Source organism: Cervus elaphus, chromosome 1 (genome assembly GCF_910594005.1).
Source record: "Cervus elaphus chromosome 1, mCerEla1.1, whole genome shotgun sequence".
In the NCBI taxonomy this organism is placed as follows: Eukaryota; Metazoa; Chordata; class Mammalia; order Artiodactyla; family Cervidae; genus Cervus; species Cervus elaphus.
In genome coordinates this window covers 42,849,922-42,867,703 of record NC_057815.1, presented here as the reverse complement: position 1 = coordinate 42,867,703, position 17,782 = coordinate 42,849,922, and the positions used below count along the sequence as shown (strand labels likewise).

General features: G+C 42.8%; 1 protein-coding gene and 1 long non-coding RNA gene across 7 annotated transcripts in view; one reads left to right on the top strand and one right to left on the bottom strand.

Moving 5' to 3' along the window:
* Positions 1-17,782, bottom strand: part of KMT2A (lysine methyltransferase 2A) — an 80,234-nt gene that overhangs the window by 7,424 nt on the left and 55,028 nt on the right. For all 6 annotated transcript variants that reach the window (XM_043900510.1, XM_043900519.1, XM_043900527.1 and 3 more), the window contains 11 exons: positions 17,283-17,441; positions 16,917-17,034; positions 16,719-16,797; positions 15,528-15,688; positions 14,098-14,283; positions 9,645-13,884; positions 8,894-8,974; positions 7,935-7,999; positions 6,537-6,707; positions 5,556-5,630; positions 41-215 (listed from right to left, as the gene is read on the bottom strand). In XM_043900510.1, the coding sequence (XP_043756445.1) occupies positions 41-215; positions 5,556-5,630; positions 6,537-6,707; positions 7,935-7,999; positions 8,894-8,974; positions 9,645-13,884; positions 14,098-14,283; positions 15,528-15,688; positions 16,719-16,797; positions 16,917-17,034; positions 17,283-17,441 (5,510 nt within the window). The remainder of the gene's footprint in view (positions 1-40; positions 216-5,555; positions 5,631-6,536; positions 6,708-7,934; positions 8,000-8,893; positions 8,975-9,644; positions 13,885-14,097; positions 14,284-15,527; positions 15,689-16,718; positions 16,798-16,916; positions 17,035-17,282; positions 17,442-17,782) is intronic.
* Positions 2,914-4,007, top strand: LOC122692810. The gene is made up of 3 exons (XR_006340712.1): positions 2,914-2,960; positions 3,063-3,182; positions 3,965-4,007. It is a non-coding gene; the product is annotated as an uncharacterized LOC122692810 (long non-coding RNA).

Here is a 17,782-nt window from a genome sequence, read left to right as displayed (position 1 = left end):
TCAGGACCCCAAACTGCTTAAGGAAAAGAACAGAACTTGCCTCAGGTGGACTTCAGCCCTGGCTGAGCCGTGAGGGTTCAGTGGGGGCTCATTGGCCTCCTCTGGTTTGTGGAAACGGAATTTGTAATTCCTACAGTGCTTGGCACCAGACAGTTGCTCAATCAGGAATACAACAGCGTCATGGAGAATCCCCAGCATCCGCAAACCGTTCACACCTGTAGGATCGAAGGCACCAGGGTAGTGAGGAGCCCAGCCAACAGAAGCCACATACAATCACAGAAATGCCTAAGCTAGGGAACAACTCTGCCTGAGGCTGCTCAAGAGTGAATTATATAAAGATGAGCTAGAAATGAGCATTAGGTAGCCAATAAAATAATGTGGATATAGATACATATGGAAAACACTTGTGACAGTGAAAAAAGCATGCCATCAAATTCTGGACTATCTTCCTTTCTATGGTTCTATGTACATGGGAAATGCTGTGGTATTTCATTACATGGTCATAGTGACCATGAATTATGAGACGAGGCAGGAGTTACTAGCCTCATCTCAAGGAAAGTAAATCTAGATTCACACCTAAGGTAACCTAGCTAGTGTGACAGGATTTGAACCTTGGACTGTGTAACTCTAACTATGACTCCATTTTTGTTTATAGGTAATGGAGTACCTCAGAGAAGGCAATGGCACCCCACTCCAGTACTCTTGCCTGGAAAATCCCATGGACAGAGGAGCCTGGTAGGCTGCAGTCCATGGGGTCTCGAAGAGTCGGACATGACTGAGTGACTTCACTTTCACTTTTATGTGTTGGAGAAGGAAATGGCAACCCACTCCAGTGTTCTTGCCTGGAGAATCCCAGGGATGGGGTCGCACAGAGTCGGACACGACTGAAGTGACTTAGCAGTAGCAGCAGCAATGGAGCACTGGATTCTATAAGCTCATACACATACACACAGGCACCTCACTAAACTCTATAAGGAATGTTGGCAAACCCTAACAAAGAACTCTCTTCCATGTTATCACGGTGAATGTATGGAGAAATACACCCAATAGCCACTTTGTTTTACTCTTAAGTCTTAATCCACTAATGAGCACTTCTTATTTCTTTTTATTTTTATTTATTTTTTTAAATTTTTTTATTTTATAAAAAACAACATTTATGTAAGTCTGCTGGCAAGGCTTTCTGAAATGATTGTCTTCCTTCATTAACGAATGGGACAGAGTAATAACTGCCATCCCTCTTTTTGACACTAGCAAATAGCTAATTAAGCAAACAGTATTATTTTACGTACAATTATTGTTTTTGATTATTAATAGATAACAAAATAATAATGGTGTCTATTGTAGACAAGATACATATTTCACAGGCCTAATGGTGCTAGAATACATGTAATTCCAACAGACATATAGCTTATATAAAGCATATTTATAGAGATGTAACCCTAGTGTAATTTGGGGGCCTTATGTTATGTCTCAAAGGATATCTGTGTTTAAATGTTAACAATCACTTCTAGGAGGTGGAACCTCATCCTACCTTTGAATTTGTTATTGTGGTAGTTAATTTTTTCAACTTGTAAAATTTTACATCTTGGATAATTTTTCTAAAAAGGGAAAAGTTATTATTAGATGCCTAATTTCCACTTCACTTAAGAATATTCTAAGGGATATAATTTGGTTTTAGAGGCAAGCAGAAAGTTAAGTCTCCAGATAAGCAACATTCTTATGATAAAATTATTGTTCTGATTACAACTCAACCTATACAAGTATAAAACACAAGTTGACAATATAAGAGCTTAAGCCATAAAAGGCAATGACAAACATTTTAAATATATATATATGTATTTATTTATTGGGCTGCGCCGGGTCGTAGTTACAACACGTGGCATCTTCAGTCTTCACTGTGGCAAGAGGCGTTTTTAGTTGCAGCAAGCAAACTCTTGGCTGCAGGATGTGGTATCCAGTTTCTGACCAGGGATCAAAGCTGGGCCGCCTGCACTGGGAGCACAGAGTCTTAGCCACTGAACTGCCAGGCGAGTCCCACTTTTTTCTCTAAAGAACACTAAGTTTCTCCCAAGAATTTCTTCCTACGCGTTTTAGATTCCTGTGCATTCCAACAGAAAAGCCATTAAAAAGATACTTATGGCTATTTTCACAAAATTCATTTTAAGGTTTAGTCTGAGTGTTTAACTCTGCATTTACTAGAGGGCTTACAATAAGATTAGACATTGTGTCAATAACAGGAAAAGAAAGATGAGTTATGCATGGTGCCTGTTCTCAAGGAGCCCTTGGCATAAGTAGGTACATTATGTACACAAACCTTGCAATGTAAAAGCAACCAGATAAATGTGCAGGATACAGTACTGTGGGAACAGACTAGTCTCTGGAGGGCGATTCACTTACTTGTCCAACAAATATTTACTGATCCCCTGCTGTATCACCTGCATTTGTTCCATCTACCCACTGTGGCAGAAAGAATCTTGGGAAAACAAAGGTGAACATAACTGGAAGGTACCTGAGACAGGAAGGTCTCAGTTTTAATATCACCTCAAGAGACGTCTTTCCTGACCACTCTATCTAGAAAAGACTCCCTGCCAGCAATTACCTATCCTTGTGTCAGCCTCTTTCATCACTCCATTCTATCTTCTTCAGAGTGACTGACAGCTGCCTCTAGAACATAAGGGTGTGAGGACAAGGACAAGGCGGTAGCCTGGGAGATGGATAATGATAGACAGATTCTGGATTACGGAGCACAGTGATCAGTGTGGTTCACTCCCAGCATCTACTACTTTGTTTTCTGTGTCTGTGTGTGCTAAGTCGCTTCAGTCATGTCCGACCCTTTGTGACCCTATGGACTATAGCCTGCCAGGCTCCTCTGTTCATGGGATTCTCTAGGCAAGAACACTGGAGTGGGTTGCCATGCCCTACTCCAGGGGATCTTCCCAATCCAGCATTTCCTGCAACAGGTGGGTTCTTTACCACTAGCACCACGTGGGAAGCTCCATGTCTGTGGGTCTATTTCTATTTTGTATATAAGTTCATTTGTATCATTTATTTTTTTTTTTAAGATTCCACATGGTGGCACTACTAGTAAAGAACTGGCCTGAAATGCAGGAGACCTAAGAGACATGGGTTCAATCCCTGGGTCGGGAAGATCCCCTGAAGAAGGAAATGTTCACAGCACATTAGTAAGTGATATCATACATTTGTCTTTCTCTGTCCTCTCTTCCCTCTTAAAACAAAAATATCATAAAGAAAATTCCTCTAGGTACTCACTCATTTTCCTTTCCAGGACCAACTTGAAAGGAGACTGTTAGAGAGGGGGCTAGATACAGAAGAGCCAGGGTGAATGGAAGGTTTCCTTCCTCCCTAGATTAATTAAAATCTGTAACTGTGCTTGAAACTGCTGTGTGATATATTTTTACACTGCCTAAATTTAATTTGAAATCTAATACCAATGAATCTATTTCAACTTTAAAAAGAAAGTATAACAAAAACACAATGAGATACCAATTCATACTCACTAAGAAGTCTATGATCAAAAAGTCAGACACTAACAAGTGCTGACAAGGATATGGATACTGGAATCATTGTATATTGCTGGTGGAAATGTAAAATTGTGATGCCACACTGGAAAAACAATTTGGCAGTTCTTCATAAAGCTAAGCACAGAGTCACCATAAACCCAGCAGTTCCACTCCCAGTAGCAAAATCTTACGTGTATTATCAATATTCAGTTCAAAGTGACCCCGGAAGAGGCCACAAATTTTTAGTTTTAGTTCACCCAATGACCACCACAGTTGGACAGGGCAGAATCTGTGAAACATATTTTGTTGCCCCCAAAGTATCTCCCTCACCAATCTAAAAAACAAAAAAGACACTATTCCCAAAGTAAAAAAGAAGGCAGCCCACAGAATTAAAGAAAATATTTGCAAATTACATATCTGATAAGCAATTATTATCCATACAGAACTTCTGAAACTCAACAACAAACAAAGAAACACCTTATGAAGAAATAGACAAAGGACTTGAATAAACATTTCTCTAAAGAAGATATATAGATGGCTGATAAGCACAAGAAAAGATGCTCAACCTCTCAAGTGATTAGGGAAATGTACAGAAAACAACAAGTATTGGTAAGGATGTGGAGAAATTGGAACTTTTCTGTATCACTGGTGGGAATGTAAAATGATATAGATACTGTAGAAAACAGTATGGCAGTTCCTCATAAAATTAAAAATAGAATCACTATAAGATCCAGCAATTCTATTTCTGGGTATATATCCAAGAGAATTGAAAGCAAAGTCTTGAAGAGATATCTGTACACATATGTTAATAGCAGAATTATTCAAAATATAAAAAACTGGCCAGCAGATTCTTTAGACCACTAGGGAACTTCATGTAACTTTTCATCTTGTAAAACTGCAACTCTATATCCATTAAACAGTGACTCCCTATTCTCCCCTTCCTACAACTTCTGGTAGCCACCATTATTCTTTCTTTCCATCTTTGTGATTTTAACTATTTGAAGCACCTCATGTGAGTGGAATAGTTCAGTGTTTGTCCTCTTATGCCTCACTTAGTACACTCAGCATAATGTCCCCGAGGTGCATCCTTGAGTGTTGCAGAACTTCCTTTTTCAGGCTGAATAATATTCCATTTAATGTATATTGTATTTACTTTATCAATTGATCCATCAGTGGGCACTTAGCTTGCTTCCCAACATGGGTTCAATCTCTGGTTTGGAAAAATTCCACATGCTACGGGGCAACTAGGCCCATGCGCCACCACTACTGAAGCGCGTGTGCCCTAGAGCTTGTGCTCCACAATAAGAGAAGCCATCACAATGCGAAGCCCGTGCACTGCAACTAGAGAGCAGTCCCCACTCGCCACCAGAGAAGGCACACACAGCAACGAAGATCCAGTGCGGCCAAAAACATAAACAAACAAATAAGATGAAGAAGTTATAGAGATGGATGGTGGCAATGGCTGCACAACAGGGTGGCTGTATTTAATCCACTGAAGTGTACACTTACAGATAATTTAAAATTATTTCTAATTAAAAAATTTTGTTATGTGTATTTTGCTACCATAAAAATTGTAAAAAAGAAAAAAAAAAAGGAATAAGTACTGAGGTGATGTTACAGTGGAGAAATCTTGAAAGAATTATATTAAATGAAAGCAGCCAGGCACAAGAGGCTATGTCCTGTATGAGTCACTTCGGCAGGAAACATACGAGTAGGTGCACCCAGAGAGACAGCGCTGAGGAGTGGTGCCAGGGGCTGGGGCTGAGGGGTGACCGCTAGTGGGGATGGGGCTTCTTTTAGGGATGATGGAAATGTTCTGGGATTACACAGTACTGATGGCTTGCACAGCTCTGTGAATATACTAAAAGCCATTGATCTGTACACTTTAAATGGGTAAACTGTGTAGTATAAGGTTTATATCTCAATAAAGTGTGAAAAATGATTTTTTTTTTGAGTAGAATCAACCCTGTCGCTTAGAGTCATAAGCTACCAGAGGATACTGAAACAGGCGGAAGATGACCTCTGCAGCATTACCTGCAAATGACAGCTGCTTCAGGCGGGCGTTCGACCGAGCCTCCTGGACTTTGTCTGTCAGTGACTTCCAGGCATCTGTAAGGGAGTAAGACACTCAGTTAAGTGTCGCTCTGCGATGCACCTGAAACTATCACAACACTGTTAATTGACTATACTGCAATATAAAATAAGAAGCTGCTCTTTTTTAGAGAAGATTTTCAGTCAAACATCTCAATACCAATGTAGTGAAAATATTCCCTGCTAAATCAGCTTTATGTTGTTTTTAGCTTAAATCAGTTCAGTGAATAAGAAAGCTGGGAAGGTGTCTCACCCAGCAGGGCTCCTTTCTATTACAAAGGATGCAAAAGCAGTGATGAGATGCCTATCTTCTGAAAATGACCCCTGATCCCTAAGCACTCATTTCCCTAGAGGGTAGTTTAGGCCCCAAACCTGAATATGTGGTATGAACTCTGCTCCCTGTACCCCTAACCAACACAGTACCAGCAATAATGGTTAACCAGGACTATGGGAAGGAGATCACAACCTCTCAGCTCCTTGTAATTAAGGGGTGTAACCAGAAAACCTTCACCCCTTCCACCTCTAACTTGAGTCTGTGATCTCTCTCCCCACGTTCTTCACTCAATACATCTTATACAGAACTTGCACACTTATTTTTTTGTTCGCTTTACATATCACTTTTATTAGTCACCCAGGCCTGAATCTCCAGTCACCTGACTCATCTCTCTCTGCCCTCTGTAGCCAAGCAGTCACGAATGTGTCCGTTCTTCCCTCCTTTCCTTTCCTCTCCTTCCAGAAGTGGGCTTTCTTACCTGACATCTCTACTGCAACAATACTCTGACTAGTGGCCTCCTGCCTTCCAGTGTCTCCAATCCAAACTGTCATATACGGAGCTGCCCACATAAATGGTACTCCTACAGATCAAGTGCGGCCCTGGCTGAACACAGCCTGTGCTGTCAGGCCGACCTAATTTAACCCACTCACCTTCAATACTTTCCGCACATATCTGAAAGCCATCGTCACTTGAAATTTCAAAAACAAGTCCTTTCTTGGGCTTTTTCTCAGCAATGCTTTCCTTTCGCTTCTGTTCTTGCTGGAGCCAAAGCATCAGTGGAGAGCTGAAATTACTTTCTTCTTCCTCCGCCGTTTTAGGTTCTGTGAGGGAGAAAACGGGGGCCAGAGTGGATGCCACGGCACACACGTACGGAGTCCTTTACACACGTCATCTCTAAACCTAACAACATTTCACAGCTGGCTTTATCATTCCCATTTACAGATAACACACCTGAGGCTCAAAGAAGTGGAGCAGCTTGCCTGAGGTTAGAGCTAGAAAATGACAAAAACAAGAATATACACACATATTTTTACATGAAGTTATACTGTCTCTCTAGTGAGTTTCTATAATCACAATCTGACCATTTTACACTAAGTAATTGCCCTCAATAGAGTCAAAGCTAAAGAACAACAATGGTTAACATGTACGAGGCATGCTTCCAGGAACTTTCTATATTAACTCAGATAAACCTCAGAACAATTCAGTGAGGCAGGTGTCATTATTATCTTAATTTTAAAGGTGAGAAAACTGAGATGGAGAGAGGTCAAGGAGTGCAGGTTCATACAGCTAATGTGGTAAAGCTGGGATTTCAACCTACGTGACTCCAGAGTCTGTACTCAGCCACTACCCCTCATACTGCCCGCTGACACAGAGACGTATCACTCCCCTCTAGGAATCAGCAAATCAGCAGAATGTAACTACTGCCGAAACCCTATGCCCAAGCATCTTCTCTACCTGGTTTTCTTCCAGGAATCCCCTCAATGGGAAAGGGCAAAGACTTATATCCAGAGCTCTCTAGTCTTGAAGTGACTACTTGTTTACCGATGAAATTTACCAGGACAGATGGAAGTTCTATGGAGATGTATCTGGTGTCATAACCTAAATCTGGCTATATTATATAGTAAGAATGGTTCTTGGTTTTCACTAGTGACAACTAAAGGATGGAGGCAGCTCCTTGTGAGTATTTATAGTATAGGTCTTAGTCTGCTGTTCTTTGGTCAATCACCTAAGATTTTTAGAGTTTTGACTTCTTTTTCCTTTAATCTAGAAAATCAATAGGTGTAGAAGGCAATTTTTTAATTTTTTTTTTTAACATTTAGTTATTTATTTGGCTGTGCAGGGTCTTGGTTGTGACATGCAGGATCTTTAGTTGTGGCCTGTGAGGTCTTAGCAGCATCATGTGGTATCTAGTTCTCTTGACCAGCGATTGAACCTGGGCCCCCTGCATTGAGAGCATGGAGTCTTAACCACCAGTGAAGTCCCAAGGTGATTTTTACAGTGCTTCTGGCTTTGAAATTCTGATTCTAACATGTTACCCACCCACATACCTGAATTTTCTTGTTCATGTGCTGGATTCTGTTTCGTCTGAATCTCAGGAAGAGCAGCCACTTGCCTACATGAAAACAAAACCAAACAGGAGATGCAATACCAGCAAGTTCTTCAATTCAAAGATAAAAACTGTCCACAACCTGCCATGTGGCTGTCAGTTACACCAGACATGAACCATGGATGCTTTGTGTACAACCTGCCCAAGGGACACACCACCACACTACTGTATGATACACAACATCAACTATCTTTTGAGAGATTCTTCCCCAAACACTGACATTAAGTTTCTGCTTTTGGAATTGTAGATTGTGTTCTTGAAATTCTTCTTATACCCTTAAGTGTCAGGAAAAAAAAAAAAAAAGACACTTGTTAGAAGCAGTTCTGGAGTTGCTTAAGTGAGCTAGCTGGTTTAATTAAAAACAAAAGCAGGCTGCGAGAGCCAGTAATCCACACCAGTTTTCACTTTTTAAAATTAAATAAATCATGCAAACAATCCAGATGCAGATCAACAGGAGACTAGTTAAATTACTGTAGAGTCTACACAATGGACCTGGAGGCAGTCATTAAAAAATGAAGTGGCATAGAAATATGTACACAATACAATATAATAGGTGAAGAAAACAAGTACAGAATGGTATGTACAGCATTATTCATTTTATGTAAAAAAAGGTATATACATATTCATGTGTACATCCTGTAAATCAATATGCACAGAAATGTTGGCATGAAATGAAAACAAATTATAAGCAATGATTACCTCTAGGCAATAAACTGGGAAGGGGGCAAGCAGGATGAATGTGGAATCTTTATCTACTATTTAAGTAATTCTATGGTTTTTTGCAAGCATGTATTAATTCCATTTTTTAAAAAAATCAGTACAAATCAGGAAGGACTATTTTCTAAAATGAGGTGGACAGAGCTGAGGGTTTCATCTTAGGTAACCAAGTCTTGTACTCACGCTGCAGGCTGCCCACACTCTTTCTGTGGTGACTGTTCCACACCAGCTGTATCCTGCTGCTCAGCCTCTGTTCCTGGAGTCCTGGAACAGAATCGTTTGGATCTTTTCAGGAAAAACAACAGTGAATATGTGCCCAACGTGGAGGTCAGTCTAAAGAAATGACTCTAACAGGATCACATAAAATGTATGGGCTGGGAAAACTAACCTGTGGTGATACAGGTCAGTATGTCTAATCTAGCCAGTGACTGCCTCGAGGAGGTACTGACTTAAGAGAGGACACCAGAAATATTTTATATTATGATCTAAATGGCAGCCTTGTGGGTGCGTACCTAGGTAAAAATTCACTTGTGTACTTTACATATATTTTAATGATAATGTTTCAGAAAAGGACACCAGGAGGATCTCCAACAGGTGGTTTTGCCCTCCAGACAGGAATAATCAATCATTCCTGAGTCTCCTAACTGAGCCTCAGCAAAAAGAAACATGAGCAAACAGTAGCACTGTTCTAAACCAGAGCACAGAGTGATTAAAGATGTGGTTCTGTTCACGGGACAAACTGCCATGAATGGAACTTAATATTACTCTACAAACTACCACTGTGAGAGAAGAAAAAAAAAAAATCAAAGCCCAGAAAACCTGAGTAATGCAACTTGGGCAAAGGCGTGTCCCTCCCAGAAGACCACTTCAACAGCCTCTAAGCCAGAGCATGAAATCCCTCAGACCCCGAGGAGCCGAGGTCTGCATCTCTCACCCTGTGACTGAGGTCTGGGGTGTCGTGTTGGCTTCTTGGTCTGGAATGTGTGCTTCAGAAGAACTGGTCCGCAACTGGGAAACTTTGTGCTTCTTGCCACTCCCTTTGTCCAAAGGCAGCGGAATCCGTTTGATTTTTGGTTTGGGTTTTGTGGGCCCTGGCACTGAGGGACTTGCTGACCGCTGTCCGGAGGATGGTGAACCCCCTGGAGAGGCGGAGCTGGCTTGCATAGCTGAGGGTAAAGTCTTGTTCTGCTCCAGGCCCATGGGATTAGGAGCATCTACTGTCTGGGTAAAGCTGGATCCCTGGGACCCTGGAGCAGAATCAAGATCCCGTTGGGAAGAGAGAACCCCAGTTTTGCTGGCGAGGAGCTGGTTCACATGGTGGAGCTGATAGTGTTCTTCCGCTTCCCCGGAAGGCGAAGCCGCTGTGACGCCCGGGGTCTGGGTAGATGGGAGCACACAGATGCTGGGTGTGGCGGTCAGCGCGCCCGTGGAGGGAGTCTGTGACGTCCCCAGTGGTGGAAACATTCCTGAACTTGGCGGTAAAGCCACAGGCTGGTCTTGAATCCCCAGGCTCTGCTGGCTGGCTTTGATTAGAAGATTGCTTATGGAGCCGATATCTGGGGTACCCAGCAACCTGGGGTTGGTTAATGCCACGTGTCCTGGAACAGATGCGCTACTTGTGGGGGCGGTGGTAGTTTGCATGGATACAACGTTCAGGACAGAGGAACCAGAGGCCAGGCCAGACACGGGCCCTGTCGTGAGGTGGCTGGTATCCTGGCTTATGGTAGCAGTGCCTGCCGCTGGGGCAGTGGTCCCCCCCACACTCTGCGGTAGCAGGGGTGCCTGTTCAAAATACATGATGCCAGATTTAGACCTTTTTATGATGTTGGGGACAGTTCGGTGAGATGAAGTATTCAGTGACCCCAAGTCTAAGAGATTGGGATGATTCGGAAGTTGGGAGGGAGTGAAGTTAATCAGTGTCATGTTGGAAACCACGTCTGAAGGGGCAATGTTGGAAGGGGCACTAGAGGGGGCAAGTTTCTTATTCTTTCGGGTCTGCAGGCGAGATATGGGTCTTTTCTTGAGTCCAGAGGATGGAGTGGCTACCGTGGTACTGAGGTCTGTCCTCTGGCTGGCTTCTGAAACCAAAAGCTGGGGGTCCGGAGAAGGCTGGACCCCGATGAGTAGGCCCGAAGGAGGACTGCTGATGTTGGGGGGGAAGCTACTCTGAGTAGCGGCGGGGAAGGAATGTAAGTGCTGGTGATGAGGCATGGGGAGCAAGCCTTTGGCAGCAGGAGGGAACAAAGACTGAGAGGCTGGCAGGTTCGGGTTGAGTCCTGTGGCGAGGGTGAGGCCACTTCCCATGGGCCCCAACACGGACGTGTTTGTCTCCATCACACTGGGGGCTGAACTTACAGACGAGGTCAGCTGGATTTTCTGGGTCACTCCATTAGGAAGGGTTTGGAGGACGTAGAGTGGCTGCATGTTCTGGTTAACAACAATGAGTTTCTCGGTGGCTGGTTTCAGGTGGGGTGGAGTGGTCTGGACAGCAGCATTGGAAATCTGAGACGGGCCAGGGCTATCGGTGGAGTTGGGTGCGTATTTCTGATTCTGGATAGGAACAGTAGGGGAAACAGGTACCTGAAGCCCAGGGGTGCTGCTGTTTCTAGTTAAGTCCTGATTGTTGCCATGACCTTGCTCCACGGAACCACAGGGAGGGCTGGAGATGTGGTCTGCATCCATGTGACCTTGGATAAAGTGATCGGGAGTCATGTGGCCTTCGGGACTGGGGTCTACCCCTGGACTCAGCAGGGAGGAGTCACCTTCAGAGGAGGCTTTTTCTGTGATGGTTACTCTCTTCTCTCCCGAGTCTGAGATCACGGCTAGCCTGCTGGAGTTCTGGCTAGGGACTGTGGGACTCCGGGTTGTCAGGACGGACAGATCTGATGGCAGCTCTAAGGGCAACTCAAACTGCTCTTCCGCTGAGATGGAGGAAGAGACACTACTGTCCACAGGCTCCGTCGTTGGCAACTGCTGGGAAAACACTTCAAAAAGACCCATGTCTTTTTCACGATTGCTGTCAAGACCCAAGCCTTCACCAAGGTTGAGGAGTTCTGACGAAGAGGACTCTGGGCTCTCACCCAAAGCCTGCATGGACGGAGTATTCTTCAGGACAAAGTCCATAATGTCCGAGGGCAGGATGTTCCCACAGTCGTCACTGTTGTTGTTATCCGAATCTGACTTCAGGAGCTCGGTGTTATAGGTGTCCAGTAAGTTTTTGTCTGAAGGGGTGCTTGTGTGGACCCTGCGGCTTGACTCCAATGAGCTGAGCTGAGCCTCCAAGGAATCCTGTCCCTGGGCTTTCACTCTGCTCACAGAGTGGCAGTTATCCATCTTTGGCTCATTCTTGTGGCCAACTGAGCTCTTAATGACATGTTCCTTTTCCCCAGCATCTTCAGGCCGATCCATCTTCAAGTTCTCTGTTCCGTTTTCTTTACTGTTTCTTTTTGGAATCTGGCTGCTCTTCCGAGTTGTGGCTGTGACACTGGTATCGCTCTCTGTCCCATCATCGACGCCATCCAACTGTGAGATTTTTGGAAGATCACACTGTTCTTCCTCCCGAAATAAATTATGGGGTGTCAGCCGTTCCTCTCCACCTGAAGAAATCACTGTCCTAGAGAAGTTGTAATAGTATAAGTCGTCCTCGTCTGAAGTGCTCAGGTCGTCCGCCCCGTCCACCTGTCCTTCAGCGGACCTCTTGCCTCGCTTCTTCCCAGTTGAGCTGCTGTAAAATGGAATGTCTTCTTCGCCGTAGGACCTCACTCCATAGAGTGGGGTGAGCCCAAAGAACATGTTAGAGCGTGCCCGGGCACTGCGGCGGGGGTATCTCCTCTTGAAAGAGCCATCTTCCTGAGGTTTGGGGCCATCTGGAAGCATCAGGTTTCTGTCCTGTACTGGAAGATTCTGATAGTTGTTACTTTGAGAATCCTGGGATGAGGTATTATTGGGGCTTGGTTGGGCCACAGGACCATCTCCTGGGCTTTCTGAGGCGGAAACTGGTTCTGCCGGAGACACAGACTCTATCTGCAAAGGGGAAACAGGACTACTTTCTTTCAGGGTGTTCTTGGACTGACCCTCACTCTCCATTTTTAGAGGTGTCAGTGTTACTTTAACTGTGCGTTTCCGGGGTGTCTGTAACTCCTTTGCAGACCCTTCCACTTGCATGGATGGAGCTTTGGGGACTCCTGGAATAGGATGGGCTTTGTCCCCAATCTTCTCAGAAGAAACATTATTACATGGTCGTTGCCCCATGAAATCAGGAGTCAACACTTCATCAACAAACTCTGGCTTTAAGTTTCCTTCCTCACCAGTTGCCACCTGACCAGGTTCCAAGAAAGGTTTACTGGAATGCTTTTCTTTGAAAGTTTCTTTACAAGATTTTTTCCCTTTCTGTCTCCTATCTCTGGAGCTGGCTCCCACGTGTTCATTGACAATGGATGACCTGCTGCTCACTCCAGACAGTTTCAAGCTTTTGACTTCGGCATCTTCATCAGGACTGGGGTTTGCCGACTGGCTGCCATTTGTCTGCTGGTCTCGCTCGTTTCTCTGCCCTCTCAGATGGAGTGGTGGGAAGGGGAGGCCCTCTTTAGAAGAAAATGGCACTGAAGAAAGGTCAGTAAAAGTGCCCATTTTATTAACAGTTAATTCTCCAGCTGCTGCATTATGAACCTGTGGGGCCAGTTTCGGAATGCCAGGGTAACCAACATTATGGGCCGATCCCTCTGAGTTCTTGGAACTCAGCATCTTGGTCTTCTCTCCCTTCAAAGAGGAGCTCTTGGATGTCAAGTCTGAAGCACTGGAATGCTTCGTTTCTAAAGAGGAAGAGCCATCCAAGTGACTGGTTTTAGTGCCCACAGTAACCGCTGTCCTTTGCAAACTTGAAGAGGTGGGAGTGTTCTGCCCTAAATTAGTATTAGAATTCAGTGGCCCTAAGACATGATCAACCGCTTTGGCACTTGACTCAAGATCTGCAGTGGTCCCTGTGGTGGAGACAGAGGAAACACTATTCCTGGAGTAAGTGCTCCCAGTTCTCATTGGAGACATTATCCGGAGTTTAGACCGCTGGGGTGACAAGGAAGAAGTACTGTGACGCCTGGAGCCAATGCTTCGAAGTCCAGAGGAGAGTAAAGGGTCACCCACTGTGACTATTTCATGAGTGGTTGGGGTAGGGCTTCCTAAATGAAAGAGAAAAAGCAACAAAATCTATTACAGATAGGATAAATGTATTGTAGTCTCTAGTTTCAATGACTTGGCTATGTATGTTAACAGGTAACAGAAAATCAACATTTTCAATTGGCAAACGTCATTAAGATAAAGTTGCCTGAAAGAATTACAAACTAATCTTGAGCTGACCTTGTTGGGTCGAGTAGGTCAGTGAAGTCCTTTACCTGCAGAAGGCAGTGGTCGACAGCCAGGAGATCTCTGTGTTGGAGAATAGCTGGGTGTTCGAATCCTAGGAACCTTTGAGATGACATGATAGAAACAGGAACCAGAGGTTTGGGAATGAGGAGGTCGATCTGGTGATGGAGGACTTACAATTTCTGCTGTGTTTTGACTTTCCTTAGGTGAAATTTCTGTGGCAAGAAATAAAAACTCTGACTAAAAAAGTTTAATTAAAAAAAAAAAAATCAAACAAATGAACCAAGAAAAAGCCAGCTATCAGATAAATACCAAAACAGAAACAAATGCCACCTCACAAAGCAATGCCTTTTCCCTACCCTTCAATCACAGTATTCCCTCAAATCAAATTCAACTCCCAACTTTTTTGCAAATAAAATGAAAAGATAATCCTCAGAATGGGAGAAAACATTTCCAAATGAAGCCACTGATAAGGTATTAATCTCCAAAATATATAAACAGTTCATGCTGCTCGGTATCAAAACAAACAATGAAAAATGGGCAGAAGACCTAAACAGGCATTTCCCCAAAGAAGACACACAGACAGCAAACTCACACATGAAAAGATGCTCAACATCACTATCAGAGAAATACAAATCAAAACTACAATGAGATATCACCTCACACTGGTCATAATAGACATCATCAAAAAATCTACAAATAATAAATGCTGGAGAAGATATGGAGAAAAGGGAACACTCCTACACTGTTGGTGGGATTATAAATTGGTACAGCCACTGTGGAGAAGAGTATGGAGGTTCCTCAAAAAAAAAACAAAAAATAGAACTATCATAAATCCCACTCCTGGGCATACACCTGGTGAAAACCATAATTCAAAATGATTCATTCACCAGTGTTCATTACAGCACTATTTACAATAGGCAGGATATGGAAGCCACTTACATATCCATCAACAGAGGAATGGATAAAGAAGATATAGTACATACATACAATGGAACATTACTCAGCCATTCAAAAGCAACGAAACAGTACCATTTACAGAGATGCGGATAGACCTAGAGACTGTCATACAAAGTGAAGTAAGTCAGAAAGAGAAAAACAAATATTGTATCACTTATATGTGGAATCTAGAAAAATGGTACAAATAAATTTATTTGCAAAGCAGAAATAGAGACACAGAGGTAGAGAACAAACCAAAAGGGGAAGGGTGTGGGATGAATTGGGAGATTGGGATTGACATATATACACTACTATATATAAAAAAGATAACTAATAAAAACCTACGGCATAACACAGGAACTCTACTTAATGCTCTGTGGGGATCTAAATGGGAAGGAAATCTAAAAAAAGAGGGGGGATATATGTATACCTATAACTGATATCTCTTCCATGTATGGCAGAAACTAATACAATATTATAAAGCAATTATATTCCAATAAAACATTTTTTAAAGAGTAACCTGCAAAAGACGGTGGACTGTGAGCAATGGTCCTGTTTTCATCATGTTCAACAGTGCTATTGATATCTGGCTCTACCACGGGAGGACGGCATTCGACGATCTTGCACGTGTACACACAGCGCTTGCGGGCATCCGTGGTGCTCCAGTACACCCGGGAACACCTGCACGCAGATGGTGACGATCACCGTCAGTGAGAGGACAGAAGATACTGAGTCTGTCAAAACCTCTTCTCAGCCAAGATTCCCTGGCCTCCTTGATTTACAGAATTTAGCTTTCTTTCATGGATTCTTATTAGAGAGTCCCCTAGTTAGGGTTTTGAGTTTTTTGAAGTTCTTGATTTTTTCCTGCAAACAGCATCAAATCTTTTTTTACTGTGTTGTAAGCAGGGGAAAAATTAGTAAAATATCCTAAAATGCGAAGGAAAAAACCACTATTACAAGACATAGTTATGGGCCTTTTTAAGAAGGGAAAACTGGCCCACAATGTATACAAAGTGAGGAAAGATCACACCAGGCATGTTTCCTTTGCAAGAAAAGTCCCATGAGACAAGAGAAATGTAACTGCTTTAAATCAGCTAGCTAATGGTAGACCCTAGTGCTTTACACAAAGGGCTGCCAGCTAGATGTGGAGCAGAGACCGTTGACAGAACTGAAATGCAGAATAAACTGGTGTATATATAGAACAAATGAGACTCCAAAGGGGAAGAGAAAAGGAATTTTAAATTTATATTGTCAGTTTGCTAGAAGTTTAAACAATTTGCTGCTTGTGGGAGATTATAAATTCTTACTGGAGAATCTGATTGTTATTGTGGGGTTTATATTTTCAGAAGGACCAATAAAATGTAAAATGTAAAAGGAGGACAGAGGCATAAGGTGTTTGATGCCTGACAACAAACTGGACTTATGAACTGAGGTGAATGGAATTTAGTGGATTCTTAAAAGAGACTGACCTGGTGTTTTCTACTTAGGTTTTATTTGGAAATGATTCTGAAATTATGTCAACAATTCTTTCCTTCTACAATTGGATCTAGCTGACATAAAACAATACCCGAGTCCCAATCTACAAGATGTGGCAAAAAAAAAAAAAAGCAATTACTTAAAAGTTGCTAACAAGTACGGCTCTACATCAAATGACCTCTGCCTCAGGGTGTTCACGTGGCAGGGCTGCTGTCTTCTCTCCACAGTTACTTACTGATATCCAATAGGAAAGAGCTTATCCTCACAGTCAGAGAGATCATTCAGAATCCCTAAGCAGTCAATTGTCATGGAGCCTGAGTAAGGAAAGAAGAAGTGATTAGAGGTGACTATGAGAAGGCCCACTTTGTAACTGAAGACTTAAGTACCTCAGTGATACAGCCAGCCTCCCCAACAACCAAGGCCCATGTCCTACCAATCATCATGTGGATATTTTCTGGTTCTAATCCATTGAGAAACTTCCTTCTCAAGCTGATTCCTTCAAAGTCCACAAACACTCTTCTAAAAACTTCAAATCCATTCTCAGGAACCACCTTAAATGAAAGGCCAGGGTAGCTGTTAGGCTCTCCTTTATACACTATTCTCATGATATTGACTCAGCAGGAAAGACAAGGCATATCTCTAAATCACTCTTCTGTTTCACTAGAGTGCCCGTGATAACTCTCCCAAGAGGAGGTGATTCTAGGAGCACCTAGTAGGAAGGTGTAATAAAGCTCACCACCTTGCTATTAATATCTTCAGCCTCTTTTCCCAGAGAATTCAAAAAGCAACTAAAGCTCACCTCGCCTTTGATCAAATCCCGATGTCGTTGGCAATACACTTTTTTATCATCCAGAAACACACAGTTCTTGGCTCGGGAACACATGAAGTGATAGTTGCTGGTGCAGGATGTGAGGCAGCAACCCACAGTGGCTCCTGGCTTTTGGCAGAATTCACATCTCTAACAATCCAGAAAGAACAGAGTCTGAGTCAGACTTTCAGATGTTTTAGCCATTCTCCAACTTCTCTACAGTGTCACCCCATTCTGGGTTTCCCACAGTTCATTTTGTTATTATAATCTGCTGAATTACAGAGAAGTGATATGAGCCATAAAGCCTCCTCTACAAATCCTTTCTTTCCCACAGCCCATAGGGCCTAGAATGATTAAACTTATTATTATTATTTTTTAGAATGATTAAATTTAAATATGATGATTTGCTTAAGAACCTGGATCAAAACAGGTTTTTCTAAGATGCACAATTGATTCAGAGAAAATGAAACTTTGAACATCATTGTTAAAAA